Source organism: Balaenoptera borealis (assembly GCF_965194805.1).
Source record: "Balaenoptera borealis genome assembly, chromosome: 16".
NCBI classification, from domain to species: domain Eukaryota; kingdom Metazoa; phylum Chordata; class Mammalia; order Artiodactyla; family Balaenopteridae; genus Balaenoptera; species Balaenoptera borealis.
Window position 1 is genome coordinate 26387957 of NC_138872.1, and position 17226 is coordinate 26405182.

Genomic DNA, 17226 nt, shown 5'->3' on the forward strand with positions numbered 1-17226 from the left:
CCCATCTCCCCTCCTGCCCACAGACGTACATTCCACTTGCAATAGAGCGGCCAGAAGGATGCTCCCACACACCAGACCACACCATTCCTCAGCTCAGAACCATCCTAGAACCTTGTCTATATCTGATTTCAAATAATCATAAAAAGATATTTTGAGACACTTGGGTAAAGATTAACTTGGACTAGTACTAGTGATATTAAAGCATTATACTATTTCTCTACTTCTGTGTGTGTTTAAAAATCTTTCATAATAAAAATGTTTAAAAAACAAAAATAAACAAACAACAAACAGGCAGAGAGGAGCAATGCAAAGGCTTGGGGGCAGGAACATGTGTGAGCCACAAGGGGGCCCCGTGTGGCTGGAGTGGGAAGGTGGCAGGGTTCGACCAAGGAGCCCGTCATAGCCTCCTGCCCTTGAGACCCAATAAAACAAGAAGCTGAATGAAAGACATATCACAGACATGAGGTAATACTCCCACCAAAGCAGAGAGATGGACCTCAGCAAACCAGCTCCAAGAAAAATCCCACCACACCACCCCACTCAAAGCACAAAAACCAAGACAGAAGATTCCCCACTGCCACAGGCATACACTCCCCTCCTGCAACCTGCAGTTAGTTCCAGGACTTGGGGATTGGATAAGGGAACGGGGAGGAAAGTCCACAGGATTCCGGCTTTATTACAGTGCTTGAATTTTTTACATATGTACATATACCTGTGTGACTAACAGTTGAGTTTTTTTTTTTTTTTTGGCCGCACCGCTCATCATGCGTGATCTTAGTTCCCTGACCAGGGATTGAACCCGCGAGCCCAGCAGTGAAAGTGCAAAGTCCTAACCACTGGACCACCAGGGAATTCCCAACAGCTGATCTTAAAAAATAAAAAAGACAGAAGAGGAAAAGATGCCCCCTGGGGTAGAGGAATCTAGAATGAAGGAAATAGATTAGAACCATCTCCAAAGAATTAATGTGGCCAACTACTGAACACATGCCATGTATGTACAACACTCACTCATGTAAGCCTTGAGGTTAGTGAAGGGCTATTATCACCCCCTTTTACAGACAAGAAAACTGAGGCTCACAGAGGTGAAGCACCTCACATTCATTCCTTCATTCAGAGAACATTTTTCTGACTGTCTCCTTACACTATGTGCCAGCTTCTGTGCTGAGTTTTGTGTATAAATTGGTGGATAACAGAGGCCTCATATTTTTGCTGCTGGTGGCAATGCCAGAATGATTAAAACCAGATTCCATAAAAGTTCTCATCACAGGGAAAAAAAATGCACAACTGTGTGTGGTGACAGATGTTAACTAGACTTGTGATCATTTCACAATATATACAAATATCAAATCGTTATGTTATACATCTTAATATAAACTTAATATAATGTTATATGTCAATTTTCTAAACTGACCACCTCAATTTTTAAAAAAAAACAGACTCCAGAGCCCATATTCTAACCACTACACCTCACTGTTGGCCCATAGGAAACACAGTGCTTCCTTGGACCCAGCATGATCCACAGGACACTGTATTACTGCCCACAGGAGATGCCACTGTCCCGGAGGCAGGTCCCCTCTCAGGAGGGACGGCCACCTGTGGCTGAAGTGAAGCCAGAGTCCCGGAGTCACTGTCACCACCCACCCCCTCCCAGCCCCACCACCTCTGCCTGGAGACAGGTGCTCCTTACTTGGGGCTCTCTGGGACTTTGGACGGCAATATGGTCAGTACCAGAGAGGACTTGTCGATGGCTGAACAGGAAGCCACCAGGTTCAGCTGGGGGATGAACTTGACCTGTTGACACCAGTTGGGGTGGAGAGCCTAGGAAGAGAGCGGTGGTGGTGGGAGACCCAACCCAAGGACAGTCATCCAGGCCCAGCCGCCAGAACGTGGCAGGGGTTGGGGACTGGAGGGGCCAGGAGATCCCCAAGTCTAGCGCCCGTCTAGTTATCACAGCTCTGACAAAGTGCTCCAGCCCCACAGTCCTAGCCCAGGTCATGTGATCAGGGGGGTGTGGCCATCATTTATCAGTGGAACAGGTTAAAAGCACTGAAATCTGCTGTCAGGTGAACTCTCATTTGTAAGTGAGAGGACAGGCAAGGTCTGGCCCATACTAATATCATTGTCTGTGGCCCCATGCCAAGGTGGGAGGAAGGACGGATCCAAGTCTTCCTAGTCCACAGTCCCTATCATCCACGGGGCGCCCACCATGGGTGAGCCTGCGCTTCCCGGCCCCACCGCTGCCCTTCGTGTTTGTCGGGAAGTGGTCTGCAGTGAGCGAGGATGTTATCTGGTGCAACTTGGGCGAGATCGGGACTTCCCTGAGACTGGGACTTCCCTGGCGGTCCAGTGGTTAAGACTCCGCGTTCCCACTGCCAGGGCCCGGTTTCGATCCCTGGTCAGGGAACTAAGATCCCGCAAGCCGCGTGGTGCGGCGAAAAAAAAAATAAAGGCTGGGACCCACAGGTCAAGGGCATGGCCTGGCTGGACAGGCTCTGTGTTCTGGCCCAGTGCTTGGCCTCCCAATCCGGAGATTTTCCTCTCCAAGACAAGAATGGAGGCGAGGTGAGCTGGGTTTTGCATGAGCTGTTTCACCAAGTGTCTGTCATGGTGAAGGCTGGAGGATGATTTGATCACCAATGGCCAATGACATAATCAATCATGCCTGTGTAATGAAGCCTCCATAAAAACCCAAAAGGATGGGGTTCTGAGAGCTTCTGGGCTGGAGAACACGCGGAGGTGCAGGGAGAGTGGAGACCCGGACAGGGCACGGAAGCTCCGTGCCTCTTCCACATACCTTGCCATCCTCATCTCTTCTATTTGGCTGTTCCTAAGTTATATTCTTTTCTAATAAACCAGTGATCTAGTAAAGTAAAACGTTTCTCTGAGTTCTGAGCTGTTCTAGCAAATTAACCGAACCCAAGGAGGGGGTCGTGGAAACCTCTGATTAATGCCAGTGGGTCAGAAGCACAGGTAACAACCTGAACTTGGGATTGGCATCTGAAGGGGAGGGCAGTCTTGTGGGACCCTTAAACTGCAGGATCTGACGCTATCTCGGGGTAGACAGTGTCAGAATTGAGTTGAATTGTAGGACACCCAGCTCGTGTCAGAGAATCACTTGGAGATGTGGGAAAAAAACACACGCTGTAATGGGTGTCAGACTCCTATAAGCGCTGCAGGTAAAGGGATGAAGGCAGAGGCTGATGGAGCAGGGCTGTTCTAGGCTGGCTGGTTAGGGACCCAAGGGAAGTAGAGGGGGGCGTACAGTATGTGGGGGGAGAGCATGGCAGCCTGAAGGAATGGCGTGTGTCAAGGCCCTGAGGTGGGAAAGGGCTTCATGTTCAGAGAACAGCCAGGATGCTGGCGTCTGTGTGTCAGAGTAAGGAGGAGAAAGGTAGAAAGACTGGGAACAAGCCATGGGCCAGGTCCCCTCGAGTCCTGACGGTCGTGGGGAGCACTTGAGATTTTGTGCAAGACAAGAGAGCTACTGGGGGATTTTGAGCAGAGGAGTGACATGACTGTATTTCTAGCTCAGGATTCCTGAGGCTGCCGAATGGAGAAAGCACTGCACAGAGAAAGGACGTGGGGAAACGGCGAGAAGCCGCTGCAGCCACCCAGGAGGGCTGGTGCCTGAGCAATGAAGGCGGCGAGAGAGACTAGTCACACCTGGGATGGTTTGGATTCCGCAGAAAGAGCGGACGGGATCCAGCAGCTGCCTCCACCCCATCCCCAGAGACCAAGCCCCAAGGCCAGAGACCGAAGGGCAGATCCACCTGCTGCATTTTTGTTATTTTTACCTGTGTACAGCTAATTACCATGGTTACAGCCAAGGGAAAATCCCACTTACCCTCAGCCGGTAATTTCTATACATAGGGGACTTCTCATTTAAGAGCTTCCGTGTGGAAACATTGGTCCAGTGATCTGATAGGGGAGAAAATCAAGGCCCATGTCACCAGCTCTCCTCGTTTGTAGAACAAGCAAGACCTCACAAGACCCCTTGGGTTGGTTTGCAACTCCCATGCATCCCAAAAGGCTTTCCCAGCCAAACGCTCACTCAAGCCTCCCTGTGTCCTGGTAAGTTCAGTGGGGTGAACTCGGCACCCTGAAAACAGACCGGGGCCAATAAACACTGCTGCCCAGAGTCCCCCTGCCAGCTCCTAGCAGAGCTGGAACCAGATTTCGGGGCTCCTCACTCTCCCCAGCTGGTTGAGTCTCCATTAGGGAGCTCTGACTCTGCTGGAGCGGAGAATGAACTGAGATCCTGGGCTCTTATTCATTCTGAAAATAATCATTTGGGAGTTTGCCATCATGCTTCAAACTACTGAATACATGCCCCCCTTGTCTGGCAAATACAAGTTCCAAGAAGGAGAAGTTGCATGCATGCGTCGTAAAGCAAGCGTGTCTGGCTGGAGCAAGCGCAGTAAGCACAGCCTTGCCCTCCCACTTTTCTCTCCTTCCACCTTCTAAGAAATCCATGAACTGACTGTGCTCAGCCCCATTTGAATAAGGGAACTGAGGCACAGAGAGGTTAAGCAACTGGATCTAAGTCACACAGAGCTGGTCTGTCCAGTCCCTCCCAAGTCAACACGCTGCTGGGCCCCCCTTCCTGTTTGTCCCCAGCCTTCAGTCTGCATGCGGCATGGAAGGACTCCCATCCAACACTCCAGCCTCATCTGCCTCCCCTCTGATTTCCTGTCCACCACTCGGCTCAAAGACCACCACCTCCTGTGCCAATTCCCAGGGTGGCACAGAGCGATCACGGTGGGTTGGGTCAGGGCAGGTCGGGCACCAGGGGCAGAGGCTGGCGAGACAGGACACAGCAGGGTGCCAGCCCCCTGCTGCATCCGGGGCAGGATCCATCTTCTGTCCGGCCAGTGGCGGATGCTGCCCCAACAAGCTGGGCAGGAGGTGTCACTGAGCCCTGGGGGCCCCTGGAGCCCCTGCTCAGAAACCCTGGCTAGAAGCCCAAGTGGCCGTTCTGGAGTCCTGGATGGAGAGGAGTCAGTGTCCCTGGGGGCTGGGGCCCCCTCCAGATGGATGCAGAGCGGCCTGGGGGCCTGACACTGCGGGTCGAAGGCTCGATCCCGGGCAGGGTCCAGTTCAGATATGTCCCCGACCGCCCCAGGCCCCGAGGACTCGGGGTCTCGTGCCCCTAGGCAGAGCAGCCCCAGACAGCATCCTCCAGCACTTAGTAGGTTTGGGATACTGCCTAGCAAGTGGTTCAAGTGCAGGCTCTGGCGCAGACTGCCTGCCTCAGATCTCAGCCACGCTTAGTCATTGTGGGGCCAGTGTAAACGCTTCCCCCCCTAAACCCCCTGCTCCTCCTCCCTTAACAGGCTGTGACGACAGCAGCCCCTCCACGCAGCAGGCGGGAACTACAGGAGGTGACTGCCCAAAGCACTCAGCACCCAAGGGCTCAGCAAGTGTCCCTGTGCTGATTCATGCTGCTCATGCGGAGTCGGGCCTTCCTCCAGGCGCTGCAAAGCCCACCTCTGGCAGCCTCTCCGCCCCACCCCACCACCCACCCACAGGCAGCTCCCAGCCAAGGAGAGCAGAACCCTCCTCACGCCATGGAGGAAGCCAGCGCCACCTCCCCAAGGCCCAGAGGGGGTCACACAGCTGCCACAGGTTCTTTCTTCCTGGGATGAGGAGGGTCCTGAAGCCCCCCCACCTCCGCACCAGCCCTCACGTGCACAACTTCCCACCTTCAGAGGGATTGCCCAGCTCCCCAGCCCTGCCCTGTGTCCCGCTGTCACGCCATCACTCCATCTGTCACAGGCGGCTCTGAGCTGAGCATGTGGGTGCACCGCCTTCCCAGGTGCTCTCGAGCAGGGAAGCAGGGAGGGGGAAGAGCTCTGAGGGCAGAACCATCTCTCCCCACTCCCCACGTCTCCGCTACCCCATTTGGAGGTCCTGGGGAGGATTCGGGGGTTGAACAGTCCATTGGTCACATCGTTGGAGGTGAAGACGATGACATTGCCTTTGGTGTCCCCATAGCAGAACACAGCCCTGTGATAGTCAGACCTGGGAAAAGAGGGAGACAGAAGAGGCCACGGAGCCGGCTGGGTGTGTCCGGTGCAACCCTCCGCCCCTCCCCGGCCTCTGAGGCCCTCCTCCACCTTGGAAGCGAGGGCAGATCCCACACAACTTTCCAGCCTTGACCTCAACAGCTGACAAACGTGGGCCCAGCCGCCCAGATCCAGACCGTTGGTGAACCAGGTCCAAGAGAAATCAACACTTTTTTTTAACCAGAATAAATGAATCCCTGGTCCTTCAGCTGCTCTTTGTCAAGTCACCCTACTGATGGACCATGATGTTCCCAGAGACACAGCGGGACAGGCCGGGTTTGATGGCTGACTTGGTGAAAGAAAGAGGGGCCGACAACGACTCTGAGGTCTGAGTGACCATGAAAGGGGACCCAAGAGAGAAGCAGCTTGAGGGGAAGAGGACACAGGCACAGAGGGTGGGGATCTTTCCAGTGCTGCTTCCAGAGAGGCTTTCTGGGGGTCCCAGCCCCACTGCTGCCAAGCCCCTGCACCGGTCTCCCAGGAGACTCACCAGTAGTCCAAGGTCAGGACGCAGCTGTCCAGATCAATGAAGGTGAAGGCCCGGACACATTTACGGTTACTGATATCAAAGAACTCTGGGGAAGAGACAGAAGGGGAGGCACACATGAACCCAAACCCACATCCCAGGCCTCAGGAGTCTCTGGTGACAGTGAGAAGCCTCACTACCCACCACCCAGCAATACTCTCAGGGGACTCTAATTCATGCTCACAGTTGGCTGGGTGACAGGCCTCTCCAAGTGCAAATGCATGGCTTGCATGGCTTCCAGTGGCCAGGCGCTGGCCTGGGGAGCCTCGGGGACTCACCTATCTTCTGGTCGGTCGACGCAATCGCAGCCAGGTTCATGTTGTGCAGACACACCATGTCAATGACCCACATCTGCTGGTTGTGGAGTGGATGGATCCGGTAAAGCTGCCAGAGGGAGAGCAGAGGAGACCTGGGCTGGGGAGGCTGACCAGGAGAGCACGCCAGGAACACAGCCTCCCCACAAACCCTCTCCTGCCACCCAAGGCCCTGGAGCCAGGCACACACCTGGTGTGGAGCCCAGCCTTACCACCAACTACCAATGGTGGGGTCTTGGATAAACTCCCTGCCCTGAGTCTCAGTTTCCATATCTGTAAAATGGGCTTAAAGAACACTCATCCTCACAACCCTTTAGGGAGTTTGACAAGCTCATCAAAGTTTTAAATGTGCATAGTTTGTGATCCCAGGATCCATTCCAAGAGGCATCTATGGATGTGTTTGCAGGTACTCACAGAGAAGTGTAAGCAGGAACGGGCACTGCTGCCCAGCTACAACAGCAACAGGCCAGAGTCTGTGCCTGGAAATGACACCTTACAAACCCACACCACCGATCACTGCCCGGACATTAAGAACGAGGGAGCTGTGTACATACAATGCAGAATAGTTGCCAAGATCTGTTATTAGTGAAAAAGCAAGGTGACCAGCAGCATTATAATGTGCTACCATTTGTGTATTTAAAGAGAAGGGGGTCGGTGTATGTACAGGCTGTCCATGGAAAAGTACCCCCAAAGTGGTCACAGCAGTTGCCTCCAGTGAGAGGAATTAGGGTCTGGGAGAGGAAGACCGACTTTTCCACGACCTGCTCCTCTCTGCCTGAATCTTTTTTCTCTGATTTTTATTGAGATGTAATTGACGTATAATACTGGTATTCGTTTTGTTTGTTTTGTCCGAATCTTGTTTACCATCTGCCGGTGTTGCCTGGTCAAAGCGGCTTATCAACGAGAAACCGTCCTGCCAGGTTGTGAGGAACGAATGGAGCCGTAACAGCTAAAGCATCCATGTGCTGCCGGCACTGGGAGGAGCTGGGCTGGCATGGGTGCCTCCTGCCCCCGTGTCAGCCTCACACAACCCTTACACAGACAGAATTTGAGCCGGCACTCCAGGCAGGGGAGACCACGAACAAAGGCAAGTCAGCAGAAATGAGCTGCCACGCCCAGGGAAGAGGAGGCCAGCCCAACAGGTCTGGGTTGGAGAGGACGGGCCATGAGTGAGGGGTGGCCAGCGGCGGAACTTGTATTTTACTCCCTGAGTAGCGCCACGCGGGCTCCGAACTGTCCCATCAGAACTCAGATCACCAAGAGCAAGGGCCTGAGCTAACGGCTCAAACAATGCACCAGGGCCCCCAAGGCCCCTCTCTGGCCCAGGACTGGGGTCTAACCCACACACAATGGAGGTGATGGTAATGCCCATCACCCCCCTAGACCCGTGTTCACATCAGAAACTGAGAGCCCTGGGGAGCCTCAGAGACCTGCCCGAGGTTGCACAGCTGGTAAGTGAAGCCCAGACTCCAGGGCCTTCCAGCTGCACAACCGTGGCCATGCAGTGAGTGTTCGAGGATGGTGCTTGGCGGCTCACTCTTGCCAGTATCTACTTGCCAAAGCAGCCCCTCAGGGAAGGATGCCCAGGTCTGTGGGCCTTCTGGGGGAGCCTCCCTCTGTCCTCTTCGGCCCTCCCAGGCTTTGGCCCTCAGGAGCACTGAGGTGACCATGTAGTAGACACAAGCAGGAGCTCAGGCTATAATGTGCCCCCCTGATAAGCACACAGAGAAAAAGAGGGTGGAATGTGCCAGAAACCCCAGCCTCAGGAGTACAGGTGAGAATCCCCCTTGGTCCTAGGCTACCAAGTGCACCCAAGAGAGTCACTGGAACTCCACACACCTTGGTTCTCTCCCTTGGCAACTGGGGTCAGGAGGATGATACAGAATCCTCCTGCCCCAAAGGATGACCCCTGATGCACTTAGGAAACACTCTGCAGGCACATAGCATGCTCACTCAGCCTTCTCTGCAGAGCTGGGCCCTCATCTGCTGGAGGACTCTGGCCTGGCCTGGCAACAGCAAGTACACCGGGGTTTTCCTGAGCATTTTCTCATTTACTGCGCTTGGCCAGGAGCTGACGGCACAAACGACCATGACGACGACGATGTCAGTTATGTTTATCAGGTGCTTGCCACATGCCTTGCCCTGCTCCAAGCACCAGGCATGGATTATGTCATTAAATCCTCCCAACAACCCTGTCTGTAGGGGATACTATTATTAACCCCACTTGACAGATGAGGAAACTGATGCACAGAGAGCAATATAGTAACTTCCAAGGTCACACAGCTGGGGGGTGGTACAGTCAGGGCTCTACGTCTGGCAGTTGGGCTCCGGAGCCCACGTTCACAGTCACTGTGACTTCCTCCCTGGTCCAAGTAGAGGATTTGAACCAGCAGGACTTGGGGGTGGAATGGGTGTGACAGGGAAAGGAAAGGAGGTTGATCTCCAGCACGAGAACCCTGGTGGATGATGATGCCATTCACTGACCTGGAGGCACAGGAGAAGGAAGCCTGGTGGGCAGGGAGGGCTACAGTGACATTCAGTTTGAACAAAGTGGGTTTAGGGTGTCTGTTGGACATCTAAGTGCAATGGACATCCAGGTGGAATCCTGCTTTCAGAAGAGAAATGCGAGGCTCATGGTCCCATGGGGAAGCCAGGACCTGATCCCAGGAGCAAGTGTGGCTGTCTAGCCCACGGGTCCAGAGAAGGAGCCCACTCGGGTCCAGGGCATGAAGGCAGAGGCTTTCCAACCACCCACGTGGGCCCCACTCACCGTAAAGGAGCTGGTCAGCGAGAAGGACTCCGACCAGAATTGCAGGATCCCGTCCTTGGTGACAGTCAGGAAATGCCCGATCTTCTTGAACCGCTGGACTAAGAACTCCACTTTCACAATCTCACACCCATGATTCCTGCGGAAGGTGATAAGAGAGAGGAGCCCAAACCAAACCAGAACAAAGAGCACAGAGGAGGAAGGACAAAGCTTCCCTCACAGGCACCACGAGAAACTCGGGTGAGTTTCTGTGAGACGTGGGCTCTGCCCCTCCTCCAAAGGGGACTGTCACCACTAACAAACGTGGCCAGAAGGAAGGGAGACCCACATGGGATGCTGGGCTGACACGGGGCTTCCAGAGCAGTAAGTTTACCCCATGAAATAGCCAGTCAGCTTCCTCATGATGGGATGGGCCAGATGAGACAGGGAAAAGATGTTCTTTCACAGGAAAAACAGTCCACAGGAGGCGAGTGGAGTGGGGCTTGTCAGGAAAACTGCAAAATAACAGTGTTTCCAGCAACTACTCTAGTGCTTAGAGATGGCGGGGGGGGGGAGGGGGGGGAATAGGGCCCAAGAACGAGATAAAAGTAGATAAAGGGATGGTGAGAAATCAGGGCCTTGTGAACCCAACTCTTCATCTCCAAAATCATGCCCTGAGCATAGCTAATAGCTCCTGGGGCATGCCTGGCCTCGCAGGAAGCCACTGAACGGCCTTCCCAGCAAATTTCAATGCCACCTTCCAGTGGCTTCTTTCCTGTCCCCAAGCTGGCTAAGCCAACTGGCTATTAAAGGGCCAGACACGGCACAGCACACTCTCTACCACTTGATGTGCCCACACCTCTGGGCCCCAGAAGGGCAGGTGATGTTGCCTCACCTTACAGAGAGCCAGGGGCTAACCGTCTGCCTGGAGTTATGTCCCGGTTCCCAGCAGAGCTGGGACTAGAACCCAGGCACCTCGACTCCGACTCCAGCCGGAGCCCTTTCCACTCGTTGCCATGGACGTGAGCTGAGCCGTGACTTAAGGATAACCCACGTCACTGGGAAATTCTACTGTGTTACAGACTCTGCACAAGAGACGGGGACTCGTTATCTGGACACGGCTCTCCCCTCTCTTGCCCTCAGCCCACGGCTCTGCTCAGAGCCTGACCAATTTTCTCAGTCACCCCTCTAGCCGTCCCTTCCAATTCTGCCTCCTCTGTCAGGGCCAAGAGACTGTAGGGAACAGACCCAAGAGGTGAGAGCTCTAAAGTGAAGAGTGCCCCAGGAAGCTGTCCCCTCCTGAGGTCGCAGCTTCCTCATCTCCACAGTGACAGCACCTCCACGGGATCAAGGAGATGGTGCGCTGGGTGAGCTTGGCCCAGGCTCAGTCCAGGTGAGCCAGTTTTCAAAGTTCCCCTTTCCTGATGGTGATGAAATATTATTTGGCTATCTTCTCCACCAAGTTGGACATGCCCTCCAGGTTAGTAGGTTGAGCAAATAAATAGGAGAAAACAGGGACAAGTTTCTTGTTTCAGGCCCTTGGGATCACCCTGGGGAATCAAACGTCCCAGGAAATAGACCAGCAAAGGTATGACAACACCCAGCAAAGTTTTCACGTAGAAATTTATGGTTACAAAGTGTGTCATCACTCATATTTATTGGCTATTCCTCAATTAAATCTTGACCAAATTGTTTTCAAAGTTACCCTTTTGTGGTTTTCATCACACCATCTTCTCTATTAAACTTCAGGTTGGCTGAGGGCAGAGACACCCTTCTAGTTTGCGGTCTTCTCCGTGGCCTGCTCTGGGTGTGGTCCCCGGAGACAAACTCACCCACAGCCCCTCCTAACCAGGCCACAAATGGAGGCCACCACATCTGTTACCACAGGACCCGGCTCCCGGGCCCCAGCCGCCTGCACGGGGCATCTGGTGCCCCAACCAAGGCGGACTCCGGGAGGAGAGCAAGGGGTCTGCAGCAGCCCAGCTCAGGAGGCCTGGGCCCATGGGCTGGATCCACTAGAATGTTCCTCGTTCTTAGGGAGTTTGGAGGGGTGGGGGAAGACAGGGCCAGGGCACAGAGAGAGGAGGAGCCACATGGAGGAGAGAGCCCGCAGGGTCAGGCACAGATCAAGGCAGGGACAGGAGCCACTTGTGCCAGGAGTGATGCAGGGGCTGCTCCCGAGGCCTAGTGCGGGCTTGAGGAGCAGTCTCCTGTGATGGCTCTCACTCCTGTCACCTCAGAGGAAAGCCCTATCCCCGCTATGTGAGCCATCTGTGCCCTGCGGATGAAACCACAGACCTGCTCAGCCCCAGCCAGAGCAGGAAGCAGGAGCAGCGTCTATGCTGCTGATAGGGAGGGCCCAAGAGAGCGACCCCACCACTGTCACTTGGCCTCTCTGAGCCTCAGTTTCCTTGTCTGCAAAATGGGGACACAACGAGGGGATGCTCAAGCCCACCTATGGGGTTGTGAGGCTGAAATGAGCTAAAGAATACCGAGCTGCAGGCGTGGTGCCAGGCCCACAGTGGCCCCACAGACAGGCACGGGGACTTAGAAAGGGGTGATGCAGGGCTGGCCCCAGCCTGGTCCAGACACACCCTTCAGTCCAGGGAGTCCAGGGAGAGGCTCCTTACAGGGGTATGATCCTCATGGGAAGGTGGAAACGCAGGTGGCACTGGCTCCTCATCATCTTCTCCTTCCCCTTGAACTCACGCATCACGTAGTCCAGGTACTCCTGCTGCCTCGGGAAGAAACGCCAGCAGGGAGGGCGTTGGCCAAACTGGCTGAGCCCCGGCTTCCAGTGCCTGTCCTGTCTCTTCCAGCCCCTTCCAAGGGACTCCAGGAGCCCCCAGAGGCTCTGGCCGAGGGAGGCAGCCAAGCACCAGAGCTGTTCTTAGATCTGGATTGGCAAAGGGCCTCTCTGCGCGCATTTGTGAAGACAGCACAGCAGCGCCTCCCTCCTTAACGCGTTTCTGTAATCCTAGATAATCCTCACATCGCTCCACATTTGCCATTGCATCTGAGTCTCTTTATTCACCCCACTTTATGGATAATAAGACTGAAGCCCATATAAGTATAGATGAGTTGCCCCAGCTCATATATCAAGAAGTCAATAGCTGGGGAGGACCCAAAAGCCAGGCCACGAGGGCAAATCTAGACTACTGACCAGCCTCACGAAAATATGGCCAAGGTCGAAATTGGCCACCATATGAAGCTATAACAAGAGACAGGGGACTTCCCTGGTGGCACAGTGGTAAAGAATCCGCCTGCCAATGCAGGGGACACGGGTTCGAGCCCTGGTCCGGGAAGATCCCACATGACGCAGAGCAACTAAGCCTGTGCACCACAACCACTGAGCCTGCGCTCTAGAGCCTGCGAGCCGCAACTACTGAGCCTGCGCTCTAGAGCCCGCAAGCCGCAACTACTGAGCCTGTGCTCTAGGGCCCGCGAGCCACAACTACTGAGCCCACATGTCACAACTACTGAAGCCCGCGTGCCTAGAGCCCGTGCTCCGCAACAAGAGAAGCCACCGCAATGAGAGGCCCATGCACCACAAGGAAGAGTAGCCCCCGCTCACCACAACCAGAGAAAGCCCACGTGCAGCAACAAAGACCCAAAGCAGCCTAAAATAAATAAATTAATTAATTAATTAAAAAAAAAAAAGAGGGAGTTATGAAGAAAGATCATTGTGTAGATGACAGAGTGCTGGAAACATGTTTACTATAGAGTATTAGAGAAATGAAAGCAAAAAACACAAATAAAGAAACAGAATGTACATCTATGCTGAGGGGGAGGTATGACAGACCTGTTAACACATGGGCTCTTGAGGCAAAACCCCTGGGTCTGAAGATTGGCCTGGCTGCTAACTAGCTCTGTAACCCTGGGCCAATTTATTCCTCTCTTGCCTCAGTTTCCCAATCTGTCAAATGGAGGCACATTACCAGCACCTACCCCATAGGATTCCTGTGAGGTTTAAGTATAATACTATATAAACTGCTCAGCACAATTTCTGGTGTAAATGCTAGTTATCGTTGTCAGCATTGCTACATCAATACATCAGACTGTTTTTTTGTACTTTACTGTGTTCTTCTGCATTCTTAAATGCTATATATGTTCACTGTAGAACATTTAAAATCAGGGGTAAAAAGCATTATTATTAATATGCTCTAAAACCCTGACATTTTTTGATTTAACAGCCACTGAGTGACCATAAAGGGCTAAGAGATGGTTGTGGCACCAGCTGGAATCCCCTTAGCCAAATGGGAGGCTGATGTGCAGTGTGCAGGAGAGCCACATGGCAGGCGGGGGACCTTGCCGCTCACTGCTGTGTGCTCAGCCTGTCTCGGGCAGGGGTTACTAGCGTTTGTCACACACTCTTCTGTACCCCGGCAGGGAAACAAGCTGCAGTGAGCCCAGCTCACAGGGGTCTCGGGAGGGCCCCCTCAAAGACTCCAAGTGTTCCCTCTACCCAGCAAGCCCCCCAGAGTCTACCCCCCTCTTCGGCCCTCCGCGTGCCCCACTGACCAGCCAAGGCCCACACCCTCCAGCCACCTGCAGCAGCGGGGGCGCCCTCCTCACCCAGGTGATGGAGCCGTTACAGTTCATGTCCACCTTCAAAAACAGCGCCTCTATCATCTCATTGGACGTATTGCTCAGAATCTTCTTCACAGCCTTAACGAAAGTCTTCATGTCCAGGGCTTCAAAAGAGAGAAGGAAGAACACCATCCACTTCACCACAAGTCCCTCGGCCCCATCACCAGCCACAGTGTTCTTGGGTGTCTGGGTGCTGAGGGGGAACACACAGAGGATCACATTGCTGGGTCATCTTTTGCATCTCATCTGTTCAACATGCGATCACCCAAAAATACTGGCTGCACACCTGCCGCATGAAAGCACCGTGTTGGTCCCATGGCAGTGACGGGGGTGGGTCCTAAAAAAGATCAGATCCCATTTCTGAGCAAATCAGACAGACCAGGCATTGAGACAAAGAAAACTGATGAAAACTCCAAAATAAATAAATAAATAATAAAGACAGAAAGAAGAAAAACATAAGTAAACAATGGCAACAAAGGAACATAAATAAATTCAAAGCTATAGAGGGAGAGGTGAAACGCACCTTTTAGAGGCAATGAAAATACAAACTTGGGCTGGAGGGAAAGATGGGCAGGGGAGAGGCAGAGGGGCAGGGATAAAATTTCTTCCCCTGCTGGGTTTTGTGGCTACAGGGGAATCTGTCTGCAAATGGATCAATTACTCCTGTCTAGATTTTTTTAAAAAGAATCACAGTCTTTAAAAAGAACTTCTAAAACCCCCTCCAAACATTTGGAACTTGCGCCGTGACCTGAAGGCTGCTCCTCTCGGACCTCACCTCTCACCACAGTCCCCTTCATTCTCTGCTCCAGTCACCATGTCCCCACACCGTTTCTCACCCTGCCACCTCAAGGCCTTTGCAGCGTCTGGTTCCTCCACAGAGAAGTCTTTCCTCCTTACCAGCCTGGCCATGAGCTCGGGGAGTGCAGGGCTGAGCCTGTCCCCTCTCTGACTGGGTCCTCAGCGCGCAGCAAATGTTTGTTCCCTGAGCATTTCTGTTGGCACTGGGACGTGATGACGATGACTGGAGACCACTACCATCTGCGTTTATTCTTACTGATCGCCTGATGGTGGCAGGTGGGGGCAGGGGCGGAGGGGGGTGCTGTGAGGAAACTGTGGCACAGAGAGGTGGGGTCGTGTGCCCAAGGTCACATGGCTGGTGAGTGGTGGCACCCAGACCATCCCCAGCAATCTGGGGTCACGTTCTCACCCTATTCCACGCTCCTCATACAACGCCCAGCACGGCACTACAGCGACAATTATCATCGTTTACTGCTAAACTGAGGAACAAATGAAAGCCTGAACGAAAGCTGCCCTGCTTAAAGAAGGAGCCATCCTGCTGATGTGAACCGACAGCCAAGAGCCTTACACATTTGAGTGACATGTAACAGCCCCTCCGTGTATCAGATGGACGTCAGGGGACAGCCCACGAGCACAGAGCTGTCTCCTCGGGAAAGAGCTGGCAGTCAAAGGGCCTTTGTGCAGGGTTAATGAACAAACCCCTCTTGACAACACTACAGAGAGAGTCCCTTTCATTGGTGTTTAAGAACTTGTATATATTGTTCACTGCTGTATTATTTTAATATCCTTCTTAAAAACAGTTTACTGAAAAAACGTTGAGTATAACAAGAGGATACACACAAGGGTGTCCTGGAAAGGAAATGTACACCGTGGGAGCCAGTCGGGTCCCCTGCTCATCACGGCTAAAAGGAAGCGCTCACCCCTCACACCAAACGGTTCACTAACAGCTCTCGAGGCACAAAAGTGAAAATATCATGTCCCTGGGGAGGGGGCCCCTACATGCCCTAGGATCAGGCAGGAGGGACTTTCTGGGAGGCTCCCTGCCTCCTGCCAGCTCACTCCTCTGAGCCCCAGTGACCTCGAACCCCCCCTGAGGATGCCGTTCCTGGTCCTCGGGGCCTCCTCCCTTCTGGCAGCCAAGCACCAGCCACTCTCGCCTCCCCGGGCTGCTGCGTCTTCCCCAGGCTCCGTCGCCTGCTCTGTCCTGTCACTCGTCCTGTGCCTCAGCTCTTCCCATCCCTGTCCCTTTCTTTTCTGCTGGACACTCTCCTTGAACGATCTCATCTATTCACCCATCTCTACATCTCAGGAGAGAGTTTCTCTCCGTGTCCCTGAATATTTCCAAGTGTCCCCCTGGCCCTTTCAACTCAGCATGTTTAAAATCCAATTTCTTATCTTTATCCCGAAACTTGCTCCCATTTCCTGTGTTCACCATCTCTGCTAACGGCGTCACCTCCACCCAGTCACCCAAGATGAACACCTGAGGGGTGAGTCCTGTGGTCCTAGAATGATGCACTGTCATTCTCCCCATCTTACAGATGAGCACACAGAGGCACAAGAGGTGCGGGATTTGCCCAAGGATACACAGTGGTGCAGCGGGGATTTGAAACCAGAAGACTTCTTCCTCTCTGTTGTAATCTCCAGGACCCCATGTGGGGCCATCACATGATGAGATCTTTCAACAAACCCCCCAGGCTCCACATCCAGCCCGACCTCCTGGCCACCATGACACTTACCTTTCTCAGACAGGTCTAGATGTGCCACCTCCCCATCAGCCCCACTGCCGGAGTTCAGGGCCCTCCTGACCCGAGGGCACCCACCGCCCCCCCAGGGACACCTGGCCCCCCAGCCTTGCCCCAGGATGCCCCGCTCGCCCTCTAGCCCAGCAACACCTCTCCTATGCCAGGCCCTGCCTTGACCCTCCCTGTTCCCCATCTCCTGGGAAACTCCCACTTCACCTTTCCAGGCAGGTCAAGGATGACCTCCTCTGAACACAGTGGGGCAGGAGTCAGGGGTGGAGGAAGGGGGAGAGGCTCCCGCTGCACCCGCACCTCTCTGTGTTGTCTGAACTTTCTACCCGTGTACTCTTCCAGTGTCAAGTGCCCCCAGCTCCCCGCCCCTTTCTCTTCCTTTCTTTGTAATGCCAAGAGGTAGGATAATGGATTATTTACCTCTGTTTTTTATATA

The 17226-nt window shown here is 53.7% G+C and overlaps 1 protein-coding gene across 1 annotated transcript in view; it reads right to left on the reverse strand.

Moving 5' to 3' along the window:
• EFCAB8 (EF-hand calcium binding domain 8) overlaps nucleotides 1-17226 on the reverse strand; it is a 68593-nt gene that overhangs the window by 33699 nt on the left and 17668 nt on the right. The window contains exons 4-11 of the mRNA XM_082358806.1: nucleotides 14227-14345; nucleotides 12282-12385; nucleotides 9676-9811; nucleotides 6870-6975; nucleotides 6556-6640; nucleotides 5897-6021; nucleotides 3845-3918; nucleotides 1688-1818 (exon numbers count right to left, since the gene is read on the reverse strand). Coding sequence (XP_082214932.1) covers nucleotides 1688-1818; nucleotides 3845-3918; nucleotides 5897-6021; nucleotides 6556-6640; nucleotides 6870-6975; nucleotides 9676-9811; nucleotides 12282-12385; nucleotides 14227-14345 — 880 coding nt within the window. The remainder of the gene's footprint in view (nucleotides 1-1687; nucleotides 1819-3844; nucleotides 3919-5896; nucleotides 6022-6555; nucleotides 6641-6869; nucleotides 6976-9675; nucleotides 9812-12281; nucleotides 12386-14226; nucleotides 14346-17226) is intronic.